The sequence below is a fragment of the Aythya ferina genome, assembly GCF_964211825.1.
Source record: "Aythya ferina genome assembly, chromosome: 5".
Taxonomy (NCBI): Eukaryota; Metazoa; Chordata; class Aves; order Anseriformes; family Anatidae; genus Aythya; species Aythya ferina.
Genome location: NC_140301.1, coordinates 64,190,104 through 64,210,761, shown reverse-complemented (window position 1 = coordinate 64,210,761; position 20,658 = coordinate 64,190,104). Strand labels below are relative to the sequence as shown.

Below are 20,658 nucleotides of genomic sequence, written 5' to 3'. Positions count from 1 at the left end.
GCAAGACATGTAAAAACGAAGTTATTTTAAGGGGCTAAATGTTCTGACCTTGACATCTCTTAGATATTCTGTGTTCTGTTCACAGGTGCTAGAAACATTTGCTGGACGCCTGATCAGAATGGGAGTTTTGGCAAGGCGGGATATTCCCAGCCTCACAAAGTACCAGATAATTCTAGCAAGAGATCAGTATAGAAAAAACCCTTCCTCACAAAACAAGGTAAATGTCGTATTTCATGTTATTAAAGGAGTGAATAAATAGTAATACTTCATAATTTACAATTTTTTATATATATATGTTAAGTTAGGTTTTCATTATAACATTCTATGTTTAAGCCTTGGAATAAAATAAGCCTACTTGTTCTACACTTCTTGATGCTGATATAGGAGAGGTAACAAAAAAGTGAAGAACTTCTTTTCCAAACTGAAAATGTTTTGAGAAATTATAGTGTACTTAACAATGGCCAGAATTACACTTTCCCCTCAAAATTATATTAGTGGACCTATTTCTCTTGGAGGGTCTTGGAGTTTTATTTGTCGTGGAACGTTCAAACTTTTAAACTTAAAAATGAATATTGCCTTAAAAAAAACACATCAGTGTACCTTAAAGAAGACACTGGAGAATGCACTTCATGGCAGGCAGGCCAATTTTCCTGACTTAAATTCTGTCACCTGTGGAGATGTGTCAGAAATCTCTCTCTTTGCCAAATACTGAGGGATGGGTCAGCTGGCAAATTCTGAATGCTGCTGTATCGGACAGTAGCGAGCTAGTCTTAGAAGATAAGACAAGTATTTTTGAGGTAGCTTGAAAGGTGGAAAAAGATTGCCTTCACTGATGATTAAGAAGTCTGTAACCTGATTTGATAGGCAGACTACGTGATGCACATCAGTTCGTTCTTTGGCTCTGTGTCTCAGATGTTAACCTTGATTTAGTTATGAGAATTGCAGCGTGGTTCCTGCTGCTTATCATCTCCCTAATTTACTGATGAGTCTGTTTTGTTTCCACAGGGGATACAGCAAGGCATAATTGAAGGAGATTTTGCACTTTGTATCAGTTTATATCATGGTTATGAGCTGCTGCAGCAAATGGGATTGCGGTCATTATTTATCTACCTTTGTGGAATTATGGATGGAACTAAAGGTGAAATGTCTTCAGAAACATCCTTCCTTTTGTCCCCACTCCTCCTCATTCAATTTACTTTATCTGTCTGGCTAGTTTTGCACAAAACAGCTAATATGGATTGCAAACATATTTGATTCTTGGTTTCAGAGACCAACCTTCATTCCTATTGGAAATAACGTTAACTCAGTGTTACAGATAGAGTGTATTTGGGAAAGCAAATGTGTGTGTATGGCAGCAGTTTTGACAAAATAAGGAATGAACAGAACACAGAGTAAGTGGCAGTAATATCTTAGAAGAGACAGGAAAAACAATTAAGCCAATTAATCCAAGAAATTGTTTGGTCTTCTGAAGCAATTGTTAGGTCTTGCAAAACAATTCTTCTGTTATTTAGCTCCCCCCTATAGCAAAAATAGTGTAAATGTGTGCATGAGATTTAAGCATTTTTGCCAGATTATTACAAATTTAGATACATCACACTAGAATTTCTATCCCAGCTGTGTGACTTCTCACTAAGGAAGCTGTTATTGTCTCTTTCTGTACTTTTTTTCATTTTCGTGAATGAGATGATGGGAACTTCGTGCACTGTTCCAGATGTGGGTACATAATGACCTCAAACAGTGATGCAGTAATGTTTTCTTTTCTGGCCTCACTTTATTTTTCTTAATTCTGCCACTGAATATTGTAATTCTCCAGTCATTTTCAGACCTGTTGGATTGTCACTGCTGTCTTGTAGAGCTGGTTTGGCACTGACAGCTTTCTGAGGGGGGAAATTTCCACTCAGCAATGTCAGTCGAACTGCAGGTTTCTTCTGAACACTGGATGTGGGAGGGGAACATTTCAGCTGTTCAGAATATGCTGTGGTGTGGCTCTGAGGTTTCTTGCTTCATTTTGGTTTGCATGTATGTCACTTGGCTGTGTGACTGAGGGTGGCTTCAAAAACAACGTTGCCTAAAGCACTGATTAATTTAAATGTCACTGTTTTGTCCAATGTCAGAACCAAAAGTGTACCATACATGCTGCATATTCTAGAATATCTATAGAATATATATTTACAGTTTGCATGTCCTAATAGTTTCTTGTGAATTTTATGCATCTGGCATTGCTACAGTTTACTACTTCTGCTTGCACAGATTTTTACATTTCTGATGGTACAGAGCTCTCGTTAGACCTGAGCACCTTCCTGTATTCCCTAGTTTCTCAGATTCTTTAAATTCACATTTGCTGTTGTAAGGTGACAGATGAATAAATAGTTTTTCTGTACTGTCATAAAATAGTTCAGGAACCTTGTTAATTTTAGCTTTTTGATTAGGTTCCCTTTTCTTTGAGTAATTGGCAGAATTCCTGCATTGGATGGCTTTTCTATTGTTTAAATGGTTGATGTAGAACATTTCAGTTTACCTATGGGACCCAGGCTTATGTTTATACAACTAGTTTTCATCTTTAAAATCTGTAAAAGAATCTTCTTTGAGAAAATATTGATCTAAACAATGTTTGTTACATTTTCTAAAGCTACCATGTACCTTTTAGCTCTTTAAACAAGCTTACTAATTTTGAGAAGCTGATCTTTTGGGTAGCAAAAATGAGATTCACTATGGAGACTGAATGCTAAAGTATTTAAACTTTTTACAAAGGGTTTACTCGTACGAAGAATGAACTTGGTCGCAATGAGGACTTCATGAAGCTGTACCAGCAGCTTAGAGACATGTTTGCAGACACACATCAGACTTCAGCAAATGGAAATCTTTGCGAGAGTAGAACAGGTCAGTATTTCCCCTTTAGGGACAGAATATTCACTTTCTATTTAAATGAAACAGCAAATAGCTCTGCATAACTTGTAGATGGAGAAGCCATGCATTTTGATGCACCTGGCTAATATTCTTTATACAAGATTGTTTTCCTCAGACTCTCTATTTTTTGTATTTATCACTTTTCAGTAATTTTAGCTACCTTCAAATGAGTTTTGTATCTTCGAAGTTTTTAATTTGATTTAAAATGAAAGGTTAAAATAGTATTATTTGACTGCATACTTTTAACAATGTGACTCACAAAAGTAACAGCACGTTTCCACAAACTGGCTTTAACAAACATGCTTCTGCAAGTATGTCACTGAGGTTTTTGTTTAGGTGAATGTAATTAGATCTACTGTCAGGAGTTTGTATGCATAACTTGGAGAATTATGATGGGAGAAAACTAAATTCAGTGAATCTTTATACTTGTTGCAACATGACTTGTATCTTTAATTGCTTTATGTCTTTTTCAGTGTTTGAAAATAAAAAGGAATTTATTTACAGTCATCCAAAATTAAGGAAATTGGAGGAAATAGTAGTAGAACACTTCAAATCCTGGAAGATGAAATGTTCTGGTAAGTAGCAACAATTCAAAGAAAAAGTAGTGACCAGTTGGAAGTGTTAATGAAAATGAGTAAAAGAGCCTACTGATTTATGTCCTAGTTTGTTCAAGTGCTTCTTTTCTGTCTTGAATGTTTGTATATCTTCTGTGTGCAAAAGTCCTTTTTAGAAAAACTATACAATAACAATTTCTTTAAGACAAACAGTTTGTAAGTTGCTATTATTGATATAAACCTGTGCCAGGGCTCCAGCACCTGCACAGTAACGAAAGTGCTTCTACTGGTGCTGTGTCCCCTGATTTTCCTAGCCACAGAATTTGTTCTGGAGGTCAGCTCTTAGTGCAGTGCTACCATGAACCGTTCTCTCTTGCAGAGTTAGATGCCAAGTGTTTACGGAACTTAAGGATAAAACACTTAAGAGTTTGTGAAAGGACATAAGTTAGCTAACATTAAAGTATCATTTCTCAAGGAACAAAAATAAAATATTTGTTAAAGGAAAATATGCTTTTTGATCATTTTAAATTACAAAATTGTATTTAGTGAAATTAAGTTCTAAAACAACTGTAAATGAACAAAAGGTTACTCTTTTCTATCCTAATTTGAAATATCCTCTTAAATATCTTTTGGACACTAATTATTCTTACAGTGTTGAAAAATTATAATAGAAAAGCAGTCCCTCTTCTCTTTCAGTCTTGTCCTGAAACTTTAAAGAAAAAAAAAAAAAAAAAAAAGAATTGAATATTTAAAAAAGAAAACAAGAACAAAACAAAAAAACCCTCAGTTCTTATTATTTCTGGCTCTCTTACAACTTGTCTTTGGAGAAGTCTTGAAATTGACATTTATAAGGAATTTCATACAGATTGGTTTATAGCTATAATTTGCAGTGAGAGTGTTTAATTCGTGTAGTCATATGGACTTTGCATACAAGTGTTGCTTCTACAAACGGAATGTATTGTACATGGTATATAAATACAAGGATACTGCCAGTAATTCAGTAACTGTGCTTAAGATGCATTTTTTACCTAAGGGAGAAATACTGAAACGTCCCTAATCTTTAAGTTTTTCTGGGAATGGTGCAGCTGATTGCATGCCGCTGACTTGGATGTGAGCATGGCTGTTGCAGGTAAAGCACACAGATTAATAGTGTGCCTAAGTAAATGAACTGGCTATGGCATAGTACGCGAGAAAGGGAGGCAGCTTCAACTGTGTCACAGTAGGCTGTGTCACACAAAGACATCATTTTTGTCTCGTTTCTCTCTTGAAACACCTGAAACAACTGAGACTTTCACCACTACAAAAAATATGTATTACTACTGCTAGTATTTATGCTTATCTGAAATCAGAATGTATTATTTGGGGGCAAAAAGACCTTTAAAAGAAATTTCTCTCAAGTGTTTCAGTTTTTCCCTAAGCTTAATATTGTTTCACTGTTTCATACATGGTGGTCTTTGCAGCTCTTTTTGCCAGAGTTTCTGTCAACAAAGCATCAATTTTCCTTTTATTCTTTATATAAAAAATAATGCAGTTCATCCAGGATTTTGTCTAACAGGATAGCAAAACAACTGCAGGGAGAAGTATAGAATCAATTCTTCTATCAGGCTTTGAGAATGGAGAAAATTAGTAAGTTTGCTGCCACTAATGATTATTTTATTCCATCTTTTTATCATTTTTGTATATGCGTATAGGCATGGGGGGAAAATATTACCATTTTCTGTGAGCTACAAGTTTTGTTTTTTTTTTCACATAAATGTGGAATTTTTTTCAATGATGTTCAAAACAAATGTTTTCACTACTCCCTATGTCCCATCTCTTCTATATGATGAGCAGTTTTATTGTTAAATTCACTTCCTTCTCTCTTTTAAAATACATGAAGACGGTGTAGACAAGTCAAGTATCCACCCTGTTGCTAAGAATGACAAACACAGAGGCATCAATATGAAATGGAAAACCTTCTACTACATTGATCTCTTTCTCATTCTTTTTCGTCTTGACTGAAAGGGGAAACAAAAATATGCCATACTGTAGCAAGAGATTGTGAAGCAAAATACTCTGAATCATTCAAACCTCTCTGGTTTTAGGAAATTCCAGTTTCTTGATTCAATTGTTGTTTGGGGAATAATGACATCAATAATGATAATTTGTTTTGCTGCTTCTTTTCTTTTTCCATGTTTGTTTGTGTCTTTTTCCTCTGGGAAGCCCCAATAATTTCTGACCAGCTTTTAATTTTGTTTGTTTGTTTGTTTTGTTTTGTTTTTATTTTCTGTCTTAGATAGCTGGTTCTCAGAATACACTGGAAATTACATTTACTTTATAGTAGGCAACATTAAGTTTCCTTATTTGTCTTTCTGTTTTTTTGTAATACGTCCAAATTAATTTTATCAAATTGCTTTATTTTTATGTGATTTTGTTGTTGTCCTTTCCACACTTCTGTCCGTTCTCCCTGCTTCCCTCAGTGCCTCTATATGGCTTCTTGTAACATCTTTTGCTATTTGCTATTGCCTTTTCTTTTCAGGTTCTGTATTCTGCACTGGAGTTACTTTCACAAAGTTTTGTGTTTAATACTCTTACATCTTCTTTTGATAGCTTGGATTTTAGTGTCATATGAATCCCATCATATATATTTTTTCTTGCAGTGTTGGTCAGATGTATGTCTTAATATTGCTAACAGGTAATTATTGCTAACAGGTAATTAGTGTTCAGCTGCTTTGATTCTGTGGTTTGTGTGTATGTGCCTGAACCTCAGAATTTAGTAGGCATGTTTCTAATGCAAGGCCAGAAAGCCCTTTACAGTTCACAGTCTGATCACAACCTTATACATCTCCAACCCAAATCCGCTGGGCAGCTGACACTGTGATTTTATTTGCCATGTTGTTCACTGTGTCATAGCATCTTTGATCATACATTCTGAGCAATAACTCCAAACCTGTATTTCTACCCTTACTTTTCTTGGAAATAAACTCTAAATCCACATGTACACAAGTAGCTACACCCTAAATTCTGGACTCTAATTGAATAGGGTACACACCCATGTCCCTCCTCCAGACAAGAATTTGTCATGAGTCTGTCAATAAAACAGATAAATTTGAGTATTTATCATGATTCCAATCATAATTGCATGTATCTTTGCTCCATCAGAAGGCTCTGAAATGTAAGCCTAAATCATTGTGAGCAGTGGAAGATACATTCAGCATTTGTTTCAGGAAGCTTGTTCAAGTGCATAATATCTCTAGGGAAACAATAGGAGCAAGCAAAACTTCTGAACCCAACTGCTTCATTCCAATTAAGCATTACTGAACTACTCAGTTTCATAAATCGCTGTGATCATGCCTGTTTAATTTTTAAAACCAGTCAGTGCTTCAGCAAAACATTTCCATTGAGATGTCTTGCATTTGGGAAGGAAAGGATTGGAAAGGAAAGGAACAACACTAGCTCTTATTCCTCCCTTTGAAATCAAGTCTCTCCTATGAGGACTCAGAGGAGTAGTGCCAAGTTGCCTGTGCAAATTCTCTGATCTGTTTCTGAGTAATGAAGCAACCAGGCTTAGTCTGAGCTTCTCGTTCATGTTGCTGTTATACCCCTGCCTTGTGAGATGCACGCACCACAGTTCAGGTAAGTTCAAGAAGACATTCTGGCCAGCTCTAAAGAAGTGTTGGCTCAGCATAATGAGCTTCTCCCAGCTAATCTTCCATACCTAGATTACCTATTAGGTTGATTATGGGCTGCTAGTATCTTGAATTTTCTCTGTCTGGTTTTGGATAAGTCAAGGAGGCAGTGGCAGCACATAAATTGTATTGCGATACAAGGACAGATACTATTGAGTGTTGTCACTGTTTGAGTCATGGGATTGTGCTAAAAACAGATACAGAACAATGGTGTTGGTAATAAAGCTAGTGGAAGAGAAGAATAGGAACTCATGTAAGTAGGGTATATCCAACCTGCACTTACTCTAGAATGTATAGCCTGTCATTTGCTCAGGATGGCAAACTATACAGAACACATTCCTTCAGTGTTGCAGTGGTCTGGTTTCTAGTTAAAAGTACTGCATCATGTGCACCATGTCATTTCTAGGCCTTCACTGGGACAGGTTGCTGTACCTGACAGATGGCCCCCATATCACCTGCAATATCACCGCCTTTGTCTTACTCTGGCCACTTCAGTAACATTCAAAATTCACCTCAAACCCTCTTTGAAAGAAGTCATCTTACACATTATTTCAAGACACATGCCAGCTTTTCAAAGTAACATGAATAATAGTACCTCAGATATAAGACATTCTCACTACAGCTGGTGTCAATTCTCCAAAATTTGAATGCTGCTTTGATGCCAGAGAGGAATTGTTTGAGCAGGTATATCTAGGAGTATTTTCTGGGGGTGAAAAGGTTTGCCTAAATAGGTTGAGGGGCTCATAATTACCAGTTTTCTCTACTATTTATACATATATATGTTTAGATTTTTTTTAATACATTTTAAAGAAAAATTCTTAAAAAAAGAAAAGCCATATACTTGGGTAAAATCTTCTAATTGTTAAGTCAGGTGAGAGCTGTGAATGTGTAACATGTGGGATGACTGGTCCTCACATTTCTGTGGCAACTGTTTTAAAATAATGTATTTTCTGACCTTTTTTAACCTAAACAGATCAAACCACGACTGACAGTACATCTGTGAACACCGTGGATACCAGAGTGATGATCTTCTCATCATTTCGGGATAGTGTGCAAGAAATTGCAGAAATGCTTTCCCGCTTCAACCCAATGGTTAGAGTAATGATGTTTGTTGGCCACTCCACAGGAAAGAGCACAAAAGGCTTCACACAAAAGGAACAGCTTGAGGTAAAGAGAAGATAAAACTTGTATTAAGAATAGTTACAAGGAATATGAATAGTATAAATAATTATATGGGTATTAATATAGGTTGTATGGCAGTGACTGAAATTTCAAGTGTAGTTAGTAAATACTTAGTTCAGTTGCTTTCAGAGTATCCAAAGTTATACTCACTAAATAGAATGTATAAATAGGAATAGTTTATCCATTTACGTTATATTAAGACATGCTAACTTTTATATATTTGAAAAGCTATGGAAATATTTAAATACTTATTTGCTTTGGGGATTTTTTTTTTCTTCTACGTAGAAAAGATAAGATATATCCTTAAATTGTGATTTAGCAATATAAAAAAAAAATATTGTAAAGTTGGGAAGATGACTTTTAGAAGTATGATATAGTTAGAGTCAGAATGAGACGTGCTTTTTCCACTTTCTTTTAGAATTGAAGAGTCATATTGATAACATTAGTGCATGCTAGTTGATCATGATGAAGTAGTTGACAAATTTAGAAAGACTGGCTGTGTTTTGTAGGTTTAAAATACAAATTTATCTATTTTTCAACTTCTGGATACACCTAGAAAAAAATGCAAAGTGTGTATGTGAGGCTTTCTAGCTAACTTGTTGAATCTATTCTTAATCAGGTGGTAAAACGCTTTCGTGAAGGTGGGTATAACACCCTCGTCTCTACGTGTGTTGGAGAAGAAGGCTTAGACATTGGTGAAGTTGACCTCATCATCTGCTTCGATGCTCAGAAAAGCCCAATTCGCCTCGTGCAGAGAATGGGCAGAACGGGGCGCAGGCGGCAAGGCAGGATTGTTGTTATCCTCGCCGAGGGGCGGGAGGAGCGGGTGAGTGTGAAGCTTTCTTCTTGCTGGGAAACCAGAGGGACTTGTTTACTGTGTTCCAGAAAACTGTGTAGTGTGCATTAAAAGTCATGGCAAGTGCTCTTAGCAACGTCTTAACTGTCCACAGGAAAGTATAATAGCCCACTATGACCAAAAGAAAATGTCTTTTTCTTCCATGTTGAGAACTTCAAGCTTTGCTGTTGATAGTGCTTATTTTGTAAACAATAAACTGAGATGCAGAAAAAAACATTTTTTTGCCAAGGTTATGGAACAATCTGTGGCAGAGATGAGAATGAAGCTCTGCGAGCTGGAGGGCTGTAAGTGTCTCTCTCTGAACTGCTGACGACACTGCGCTTTCAGACAAGTACTTAGTGGTAGCAGGCTTGCGTGTGAGGTCTGAAGAGATCAGCTTAAGTGGAAATCTACTTTTGCTAAATTCCTGAACCTCAGCACTCAACTCGGAGTATAATTAATCTTCTCTGAGCACAGGCTGCCCCTTGGGAAACAAATGTACCAGGGGAAAGCTAAGCTGTGAGTCGTGAGGTGGGGGAACTGATCTTCAGCTGTACCAGCACACTGACCAGCTCCTCTGGATGAAATCCAAAGAAGATGACAGGGTAGTGCTAGGTGGGAGGAGGCACGGCAATCCCTTTGACATCCTTCTTTGGTTAGATGCCTTGCAGTATAATATGCTACTGCATCTTTACATTTTCATCATGATTTTCATCAAGAAGTTTTGTTGGGAGAAATTGGAAAACATAGGTCTGGAAATGTTGAGTTTGACAAGAATTTTTGTCACAGAAGCTGTCGTGACTTGCTCCTTCCCCCATCTCCCCACACGTTGCCCCCCAGGTTGGGTTCCCTGTGGAAGCTCGCTGCCATCCAGCAGGCTGGCTCGTGCCACCTGACTGCTTGTGCTGTGTCAGTCCCCTGGGTTCCCCCCTCGAACTTTCTGCCTTCTCCCTTGTGTTCCCAGGCGTGTCATGTTTTGCTTGTTTGTTTTTAACGTCTTGTGACAGCTCAGCTCAACGTGCATTAGCCTGGAAGGGAGCTCCTAGCTGCAGATTTAAACCGATACAAAGGTGAGGGCTCAGGAGTTCCTGAGGAGCTCAAGGCCTCTCAGACTCCTGCCAGGCCAAGCTGACACTGCCTGTGAAACACAGCAAAAGGAACCAGACTGATTAGCAACAGTAAAGTAACAGTTCTGTAAGGCAATTAAATTGTTAATAGAAAATTTGTTCTATAAAAAGACTTTTTACCTGTGCTAGGATTAAGAAAAAACAAAACTTTATTGGACTGTCTGTAAGGCAGTTTAATAAAGTTCTCCCTTAACCTCTTCCAGTTTTATTCAGAGTGTCTTCTTGTGTCTGCCTCTTCAAGTCCTTGCTTCCAAAGATCATCTGTCACAAGAATTTAGCTGCCACGCTGGGCATACTCAGAGCACTCAGTCTGCTCAACTTGGCGTGCTGTCTCCATCAATGACCTGCGACAGAGACTCAGGGAAATGTATTAAGACAAGAAGTGTGCAGAGCAGGGACCAGTTTCTTTCTGTAGTTTCTCTATGATCTTGGTTTCTCTGTTGCACAATAAAAATGAGATGTAATTAAAAGGACTTGAGGCACGCGTGATATTAACAAATAACCTTATACCTTAATTTGTTTGACCTCTTTTCTTCCTGATGTAATGTGATTTACATCATCCCTATATCTATTGCAGATTGTGAAGTCCTCCAGGCAAGGGCTGTGTTTCTTTTTCTCTCAAGTGTCATGCCTCCTTCTGATTTACTTATGGGATAGAAAAATCTGTATATTAAGTTTATATTTTGTGTTATTTATTTTAAGGATTTTTAAGGCATGTTTGCAACTTAAAGGACAATCACTGTTCTTTAGTACCTCTTTGCTTTTTATTACATTTGCCTTGAATGTTTTACAGAGGCACAAAATGAGCATTCAAATTTCAATTGACTTAGATATGTTAGTTTGGAAGCTTCATAAAATGGGAAAAAAAGAACTTAGAAGCTATTTTTAATGTAATCATGATCAGATTTTCAGTGCAACTTTAGTACTTTATTGTTTTCCTCTATATCCTTTTGCTCCTTTCTTCTCTGTAATTGGTTACCATGATGTGGGGGCATACTGCAAGTCTTGGACTTGCAGTTCAGGAACTTGAACATGCTGTTGTGTTGATCTTACTGACCATGTCCACAGAATAGGGCATGTACGTAGTTCTCTGGCCCTTGCATCATATTTTGTTTTATTTGTGTTTGGGAAGAAAAAAAAAAGTGCATGACAGAACAAAACATAATGAAAACCCCACAGACACTCAGGCATTCTTTTGCTTATCATTAAGTCATGTGGAAAAAGCAGTTCAGCAACATATGACTTTTCCTTTCTTTTACAGACTTACAATCAAAGCCAGTGTAACAAAAGGAGCATCCAGAAAGCTATTTCAGGAAACAAAGTGCTTCATTTTTACCAGCATAGCCCGCGTATGATTCCAGAAGGCATAAATCCAGAGTTGCATAAAATGTTTATTACTGCTGAAAAATATGAACCAAACAATTCAGGAATGGTTTCCAGAGGGAGAAGATCTACTTCCCTCCAAAATAAATCTGCTCTCTTTTCCTGTGTCACTGGTAAGAGGATTATGGTGTTTCTGTAAGCGCTCTGTAAGCTGCTATCTCATGTCGTTGTATTACAGCATATCAAAACTGCGCTCCCACATGAGTTTGGGTCTCTAGCAAAAGTGTCCTTCCGATAGCTCTAACTTTTAAACTGTGATATTGAGCTGGCTGCTGCTTTGATTCTGCATTCTTTTCCTTTAACATCCTGAAATCACAGTTCTGTCCTTCAGTATCTGTACTTTGTATCAGACGTTTGTTTCATCCTTCCCCATAGAGCTTCCCATAGAGTCAATGACTGAGGGCCAGAAACTCCAGCAACAAACAGAAGAGGCCAATGTTAATGCCTTCTGAAGACTTCTGATATGCCTGTCAGCTGGCATACTTGTCACTAAATCTTTAGTGTTAATTCTATACTAGATCTGTTTTTTAGCTAAAACACCTAGGCTTGATTCTTGTATTAATGCAAGAAATGTGTCTTTCATACTGTTGGAAGTTAAAATAAAACAGGAATGCTTGAAAACTGAAGGATTTTGAGGGGAAAAATGGAGAAAGCAAACGTAGGATATTGGGACCAGATGACCTCCAGAGGTCCCTTCCAGCCTCAAATATTCTGTGATTCTTTGATTTATTGCACACGCTTTTGGAGAAAAATAAATCTTAAGAAAGAGAAATGGCTCCTCAGCTTGTTCACTTAGATAGACCTGGAATGAGCTTATAAAAGAGGAAGAAAAGGCTACATTTACAAATACTAGGAAATCAATCACAATCTCTTGTTAAGTGCTTTCAGTACTTTAAAAAACAATAGCAACTGCTTGGAAGGAAGAAAACTCCAAAAAAAAAAATTCAGAAGCTTCATATTCCAGTGTCTGAGTAGTTAGACTTAAAGGTTAGTGTTTTTAAACTCTTCTGACCACAGAAGTTCTTACTGTCACAGTCTGCCTCTGATCCCCTTCTGAACACCATCCAGGGCAAACTAAAGCCTGAACAGAGAAGAGGGGAAGCAAGCCACAAAATCATGCAGAAAAGATTCCTTTCCGTAAGCTGCAATTCAGTTCATGCTATTTCCCATTTTGCAGGGTAGAAATGTACTGGAGAAGGACTAGTATCAGTAGATCAGTCTGTACCTGCCACCCTCAGCCTAACTTCTTGCCAAGTAGCATGTGCTGCAGCCATAACCATGGTACGGTTGTGATGGTGCCCCTGATCACATTGCTTTTCCAGCACACCTCTCCAAGGCTTGCTTATCTGGGTTCTGCACACGACCCAGGAGGTGCCGAATAAGGAGAAGCAAGGGTGGTGTAAGAAGACACAACTTGCGAGAAAAATAAAAGTGGGGCAAAACATGGAATTAAAAAAATCATTTTAGAATGTTTGTAACTCTGTCCTGGAAAATAGAAATGAGAGGCTTGAAGTGCACAAAGCAGATAATACACTTGAACGCATTTCCTGCTGAGGGAATAGCACTTCAGAGGCTGTAATTACCAGGTTCCTTTTGTGTGAAATAGGTTAGCAGCTGCCACACTGAAGTACACGGCGTATGTGGTGATCTATCAGTTGCTGAGGCTGAATGTGATTGACTGCCTATCTTGGAAACTGGTGTTACATCAGTGCAAATTGCTGACGCTTTTTTCATACTGAGCACCAGGCTTATGTGCTAAGGTCCCCTTCATTACTGTATGAAGCAAGTGCCTGATATTCAAGATAAGACCCAAACAGAAGAAAAAGTTCTTTAATTTTTGCATTTTCATGTACTAATTTCAGTGCTCCCTTCCATGTTTTAAAATGGAAAAAGGTAGCCGTAATGAATCAGCTTTGTGTGTTCTTATTTATCCTTTCTTGCTTTTCATTTGCTCTTGAGGTTTGGTTGATCTTCAGATTTGTCCATGGAAGGATGTGTGAACAGAAACTGAATTATCCCAGGCAGAAGTATCATAGTAATTCCAAGCAATCTCCTCCTTTCCTAGCTAAATTTAAATATTTCCTTTTCTTAATCTTAATCATTGGGGGTAGCATTTCTGAACAGGTATCTTTGGAGATAGCTCAAGGTTTTTGTTTTGCTCATCTTTTGTTTTCAAATTACTGTGCTGAAAGATCCAGATAATCATCTTTAATATGATATTTCCAGGTTCTCTGCCAATATCCCCGTTCTGCGAGAGATACAAAGCCACAATAGTCATGGCACATAATAGCTAACATGCCTTAAAATGTGCTCTTTCCATACCTTGTTTTTCCTAGTAGCTGAATGTAATTTTAAGGTATCAATAATTTCTTTTGCTTTTCTTTTTATGTTGTATTTGTCCAGGTAAAATCTCATTTTGTGATGACTTCTTCCCCTGATTCTTCTCAATTAGTCTGCCTTTCCCTGCTTCCGGATGGTATCAGTCACTGAGTTGTATCTAGCTGTGCTTTTTGTTTGATTTTAGAATATCACATTATTTCCTTAATTGCCATTTTTATCATAACTGTGCAATCTTTTACTGTCTTTCTAAAATATACCTAAAATATGCCTTCTTTAGTCTCTCTGTGGATTTTTCACAGAATCACAGAATTGAAGGGGTTGGAAGGGACCTCGAAAGATCATCGGGTTTTTGATGCCATTCCAGTTGCCCATGCTTTTCAATACAGTTGTGGAAGGGCCTTTTGGATGCCTGATAAATTTTCTCAGCTCATCTCCTGTTTGAATTAAACATGCATAATTATTTACACTGCTTTCAGTGGAAATACTGCAGAAAAACTGCTGTTTTCAATGTTTGTTGTCTCTGAAAAAAGCAGTGAGTCAAGGAGGTGTTTATGCATGGGTGCTCCAGTTCCCTAAGTTCAGATTTCTCACCCTGACAGTACTGGGTTAGCAGAAAGTCACCGTTTTGTGTGCTGCACCAAGAATGTAACACTTGGCATGTGTCTTACATCAGCTATGTCGTGCTCTGCTTTTCTCAGTAGAGAGCTGTCTCCATCTGATTCAGACAACGGCTGGTATTTTGCTTCTGAAAATTCGATTGCTTTCTACTACGTATATACTATTTTCAAAGTGTTTTGACTCTGCCTAATAAGGTTACCTACACCTAATAAGTCGTCTGTTTGTTTGTTTAAACATCTTTCAGTTACACCTAAGATGCATTATTTTTTTCAGCCAGTGACACGGCCTCTCCAAAATACTGGTTGCATCCTTGAATGCATGCCCAGAACAGCTGCTCGTGCTGTTGGTGGGAGCGTGAGTATCAGCTATAACCTGCCCAAGAGGGACCTCAGCAGCAGCACTATTATTAAATTCGCTTTTAGTTTTGGGAATTCTTCATCCACACAGAGAGTTCTGGTAATCTCAGAATTGCGGCTCTGTGTGAGAAGTGAAGCACCTCATGATCTGCAGAATTGGAGCTGTTCTGTTCAGCCGTGAGGGTTCCCCATTAGTGCAAATAGACGCCCATTTCCTGGGGCAGCTCGCCCTTGGCTGCAGCAAGCTATTATTTCAGAGTGCTCTGCAGAACTCGTAGTGACAAGCTTTTGCCTTTTGTGAAGAATGGGTTAATGAATTTAGAATTTGTGAACATTGAATACAAGGTTTTTGTTTGTCCCTTTGTTTTTTGGCCAGCCCTTAAGAGTTAAATGGTATTTTACACACATGCTGACAGAGTCCTGTTTGTCTGCATCCCTGTTTCTCTCCATTTTAGTCAGGCTTCATTGCATGTCAGTGTAACAGCTTAGAAATGTGTGCTTGTCTAAGATGAGTAGAACAAGCATGGAGAGGGTACCAGTAGTAAAAAGTAGAAGTGATAACTTGTGCAATAGTTTGCTTTAAGACAATTGCCTTTGGTCTGCTTCACTTTCCCTCCATTTAACAGCAATCAGGCTTTATAGAAGAAAAATAGTTTGAAAGTAGGCTTCAGCTCGTGCTTTCCTCCTTTACCCTGATGCATCAAAGTATTCAGGGCAGATGGTCTGGCCTTTCCCCATATTGCATGGAATTGTTTCTGCAGAAGGGAAGAGTTGAGCAACCTCTAAGTTAGGCATTAACCTGTCACCTGCTGGACCACATCGCTCTTCTTTACAAGCCAAGGGACTCCCTTCCATTCCCTCTTGAGGAGATCTGTTGTGTTTTGTCAGGTACGGAGGCCATTGTCTTGTTTATTGCCCACAATATTTGTTCTACTCAGGAACAGAAACTTCATAGCTCAGTTATTGAGCCCAGAGCTTCGGGAAGTGTCTGTTACTGCATTTTGCAAGCTGTTGGATGCCTTCATGCCTGTGTAATGTTGGACAGTGCAACCACCTGATGGTATCAGAGGATCCTCTTTCCTTTGTTAGGAGGAGCTGTGTGGTGGTTTTACCCTGCTGGGGAGCTGAGCTCCGCCACAGCCACTCTCTCACTTCCCTCCTCAAAGGAAAAGGGGAGAAAATAGGATGGGAAGGGCAGAGATAAGGACAGGGAGATCACTCACCAGTTACTGTCACTGGCAAAACGGACTCAGAGTAGGGAGAGTAGTGTAACTTGCTGTCTGATCCCACTGGGCAGGAGTTGGACTAGGTGATATCAGAGGTCCTTTCCCACCCTGGCTATTCTATGAGGCTGCTGATATCAAAGCAGAGCAATGAGAACTACCACCCACCTTGGGGGCTGCAGGGCTGCTTCTCACTCCTCACTTTCTCAGCTCCTGTTGCCCAGCAGTTTTTTCTTCCCCCTTTCTTAAATCTGCTCTCCCAGAGGCCCAACCAACTTCACTCAGGGCTCGGCATCAGGTCCCTTTTGGAGCTGGCTGGAGCTGGCCCTGCTCTGACATGGGGCAGCTGCTGGGCTCTGCTCACAGAGGCCACCCCTGCAGCCCCTGCTACAAAACCTTGCCACGGAAAGCCAATACAAGTTTTCCTCTGGATCTGTAACACAGAGAACTGAAGTCATCTGTTGTTCTCACCGTTTCCCTTGGCGTGTCTGGATGGCATGTTCATCACCTGGACTGTCAGGGAGAGTTCTGGTACGCTGCCTTGATAACCATCTTCAAGAGCAAGAGAGATCTCAAATTGGATCTGTTTGCCTCTGAAGTTTTTTGCTGGTGTCTGCTTTTTCCTGTCTAGCAACTTGCTCTTTGAAAATGCCATCTTGGTTCCTTGGCAGACTGTCTTTCTTTCTTGTTGGGTATGAAGGTATGTCTTAAGTGAGGTAGTAGAGGTCTCTTCGGACTGGCCAAGGCCATTAGGTTTTGACTACAACGGAGTGCCCTTCCTGGCCTTTCCTTTATGCCCTGTGCAGGTAACAATCTCGAGAGCTCCGTGCTAATTCAAGACTGAAATATTCTGTCTTGGTGTATGGGTGCGGGTAGTTCCTGCTAGAGCCAACTTAACACTAAGCTCTTATAAACAACAAGAAAGGCCATGAGATACACTTTTCTTATAGATGTTTTTAATTTTCATTTTTCTTCAAGTCTCTCTTCCTCTTCTACTGAGTCCCTGACCTGTGTGTTAGCTGTAAATAAGTGGAACGCCTCCTAGACTCAGTTCAAACATATTTAAACACTTCAGTGTTGGTTAGACTTTTCCAGTTGTGAAAGAGTTAGCAGGAATTGAACCTTGTACTCAGGACTTTCAGCGATCTGGGTTTGAGTCTCCTGCAGACATTGTCACATCGTCCCTGGAGATGCAGCATTTGGAAACTGCAATGTGAGAGGACTGAGAGATGCAGGCTGATTCCTCTAACACGTCATTAAATCAGAATAGGGTGTTGGCTGCATATTCATCCCAAATCCTGTCTCAGAGCGATTTTCAAATTAACTTAATTATTTTTCTCCAAGCTTCACACATCCAGGCTGAAGGCAATCACACGTTAACTGCTCCTAACAGTGATGCTTTGGATGTCCCTTTGCTATTTGCACTGATGGCAGTTTTGGGGGATTTGGCATTGTTGCTGCACACAGCTGGCACAGTATGTGGTGGTTGTGCCAGGGCTTGCTGTCAGACTGACAAAGTTACTCAATCTCTCAGTGTCACTGGAGCTTGCTCGCACAGGGCTGTGCAGCACCAGGGCCTTCTCTTCAGTGAACTGCCATATGAGCACATATTTTGTTTCTATCTATCTGTTGATGCTCACGGATTCCCCATACTCACCATTTGGTGTTACGAGTCTAAATAAAACTAATGGGCTCTCCTTTTCTTTTCCCTGCTCCTTCAAAATTTTCATAATGCTTTTGTTTCTGTCCTCCTATTCATCTACATGTCCTGAGCAGTTTAAAATGGAAAAGAGATTGATTCAAGAAATGAATAAGAAATATTTTTGATATAGCAAAATGATGTTACTTTCCAGTACTTAAAGAGTAACTTAAAAATAAAAACAAACAAGCAAACAAACAACAAACTGCCAACCAACCAAAAAAACATGCAATTTATTTGTAGTTTGTTCTCCCTGGTGTCCCCCTGAGGATTACATTTGCAAGTCCAAGCCCTGTGCTTTCCCTGTTTGCTGAGCTGTCTTCAGGGCCTGTTGGTGTCTGATAGGTTGAATCAAAATCTCTATTAATATCTGTCAATGCTTCTTTATGTGAGGCCTTCCCCAAAGCAATCACTTAATAAATAGATGTGTCCAAAGTCTAGCATGTGCAACTTTGTTTTGATATTTTGTTTCTGACAGCAGATTCTCTATATCTGGTTCTGGTTGTGGCAGAAAGAAAATACGTTTCTTCTGACTGATACTACACAAAGTTGGTTTTTTTTCTTCTTCTGTGTGTCTTTTTTCTTGAAGTAGATAATATTTTCCCCTTCTTTCCTCTCCAACAGGCCCAAAGGAAATACACAGTCATGAGAATTGGTCTTTGTCAGCTGAGGAATTTGAAATATGGGACAGACTTTACAGGCTTAAAGAAAGCGATGGAGTAAAGGAACCGATACTGCCTCAAATTCAGTTTGAAACCTTAGAAAACCTGGAAGAAACATCAGTGAGTTTAACCTAAATGTAATGTTTTCTTTGACATGTCGTTTAATGGGAACACTGGGTAAGAAAGTTAACTATGAATTTGAAGGATGTCTATCTTAAAAATGCAATTTGGAGAATGACATGCAGGTTTTTGAAGTTAAGAATTTAAAAATTAGATGTTTGAAATGGGTTTTTGAGGTTAGGTCTGTTTGTTAAAAATAGAAGGAAAAAATCTCCCAGTATCCAATAAGTTCTGCTCCTGCTTCTAAGAATTTCAGGCAGGACACTGTATTCGTGATGGTATAGTATCACAGCTTTTTGTTACCTTGTTTATATAACTATAGAAGTGTTACTGATAGAAAATTCAAGTTTTGCAAGCTCTTTTCTGATCCCAAGGGGAAAAAACGGAGTTTTTATTCTATTTTACTACTTAAAACAACCTGTATCTGATGAACAGCTCTGACAATGCAAAGCCTGTATTTTTAATTGTTTGTTTTAGACTGGACTTAAACATTTGCGATGATGTTCAGATACTGTAATGTTCAGATACTGTTCAGATACATTCAGAGTGTTTATTGTCCCTGACAGAGAGGCAGGAATTGGTTTTGCTGAACAATTTCTTAACTAAAATCTCCTTGCCAATCTTAATTTTAAACTGCAGAAGCCTGAAGAGGAGGGAACTCATAAACTTTCCTTGTCTGAGTGGAGTATTTGGCAGAATCGTCCTTTTCCTACAAGTATGGTTGACCATTCAGATCGCTGTTACCATTTTATTAGTGTTATGGAAATGATAGAACTGATGAGACATGAACAGGTGAGGTATTTATATTTGTCTGTCTGTAAGCGTGCACGTGTATTTAATGCACAGTTAGAATACTTAAAAAATAATGAGTGCTCTACTTTTGTCTGGTTAGTTGAAATAAAAAAAAGGGAAATGTTTGTGTGGGGCTATGTTATTCATTAAGAAATGGATAATGTGCATTTAATTTTGTTTAAAAAATGTCTCCCACTGGTGTTCTGTAATTCTTACTCTTCTCCACAGAAGTTGTTTATAAACACTCAGTGTTCTCCCTCCAGTTCTATACGTACTGCTTTTTCTTGTGTTGAAGTTTTCTAGGTCATCAGAATCTGTTGCTAAGCTGCCAGAGTTTCCTGAATAACTCTACTAACCAAGGAAGAGAATAGAGACGTTGTAGTTGTACTCCTTGCTCAGAAAGTGTATTAATAGAAGGTTGTAAATAGACTTTTAGAGCTAAGATAAGCTTCTCCATCACAGGACAGTGGCATTCTTGACTTCTTTGAGAGTCTGTGTTCTCTGGCTTGGGTCAATAACATATTGCCAGAGAGAGAGGATTTCAGAGGGGTGTTCAGGTGTAGAGGGCTGAAGGAATTCAATAGACAAAGGAACAGTTAAAAATTTTAGATTTCTTTTTCTGATGGAGGACTTCACTCCCCACCACCAAATCAGACAGTTGAAGCATTTGTGACTTAAGTTCCCTTACTGAAAGTGTCCTGCTACCAGAAGGCTGCTCAGGTTCCCAAGTGTCTTCAGAGTTGTGGTAGATGCTAACACCTGGCACCTATAAAATAATCTACACAGCAAATTGGTTAGTTGCAAGTGAGTCGTCAGTATTCCGTCAAAATAGATGCAGAAAATTGTAAGCAAAGCAAAGTATCTAACACTTGCTTTTAAAAAACTTTTACTAGAGACGTGTCTGCCTGTTGTCCCTCACTGGAGCGAGGCACAACCGCCTCTGCTGTGTACTGAACAGTCAACAGAGAGGATGCTCCCTCATCAAGCAGGGCCCAACACGATAGCTTCATGGCCATCACCTTAGATTTTGCTTAGTGTGACGATGCCATAGCATAGGCATAGGCACAGCATAGGCACGGGGCACGGTGCTACCTGCTCAGAAGTCACACTGCTCTGTGCCATCATGGCACACAAGCTCTCTCCCAAGTATTTCAGATCAGTCCCGCGTACAAGACATGGCAGTGCAGCAGAG

At 38.9% G+C, this 20,658-nt stretch overlaps 1 protein-coding gene across 1 annotated transcript in view; it reads left to right on the top strand.

Moving 5' to 3' along the window:
- FANCM (FA complementation group M) overlaps nt 1-20,658 on the top strand; it is a gene marked incomplete at its 5' end in the record, with an annotated part of 70,671 nt that overhangs the window by 24,446 nt on the left and 25,567 nt on the right. The window contains 9 exons of the mRNA XM_084520972.1: nt 86-217; nt 1,006-1,138; nt 2,752-2,880; nt 3,381-3,482; nt 8,103-8,296; nt 8,931-9,137; nt 11,535-11,769; nt 18,517-18,674; nt 19,314-19,466. Coding sequence (XP_084377098.1) covers nt 86-217; nt 1,006-1,138; nt 2,752-2,880; nt 3,381-3,482; nt 8,103-8,296; nt 8,931-9,137; nt 11,535-11,769; nt 18,517-18,674; nt 19,314-19,466 — 1,443 coding nt within the window. The remainder of the gene's footprint in view (nt 1-85; nt 218-1,005; nt 1,139-2,751; nt 2,881-3,380; nt 3,483-8,102; nt 8,297-8,930; nt 9,138-11,534; nt 11,770-18,516; nt 18,675-19,313; nt 19,467-20,658) is intronic.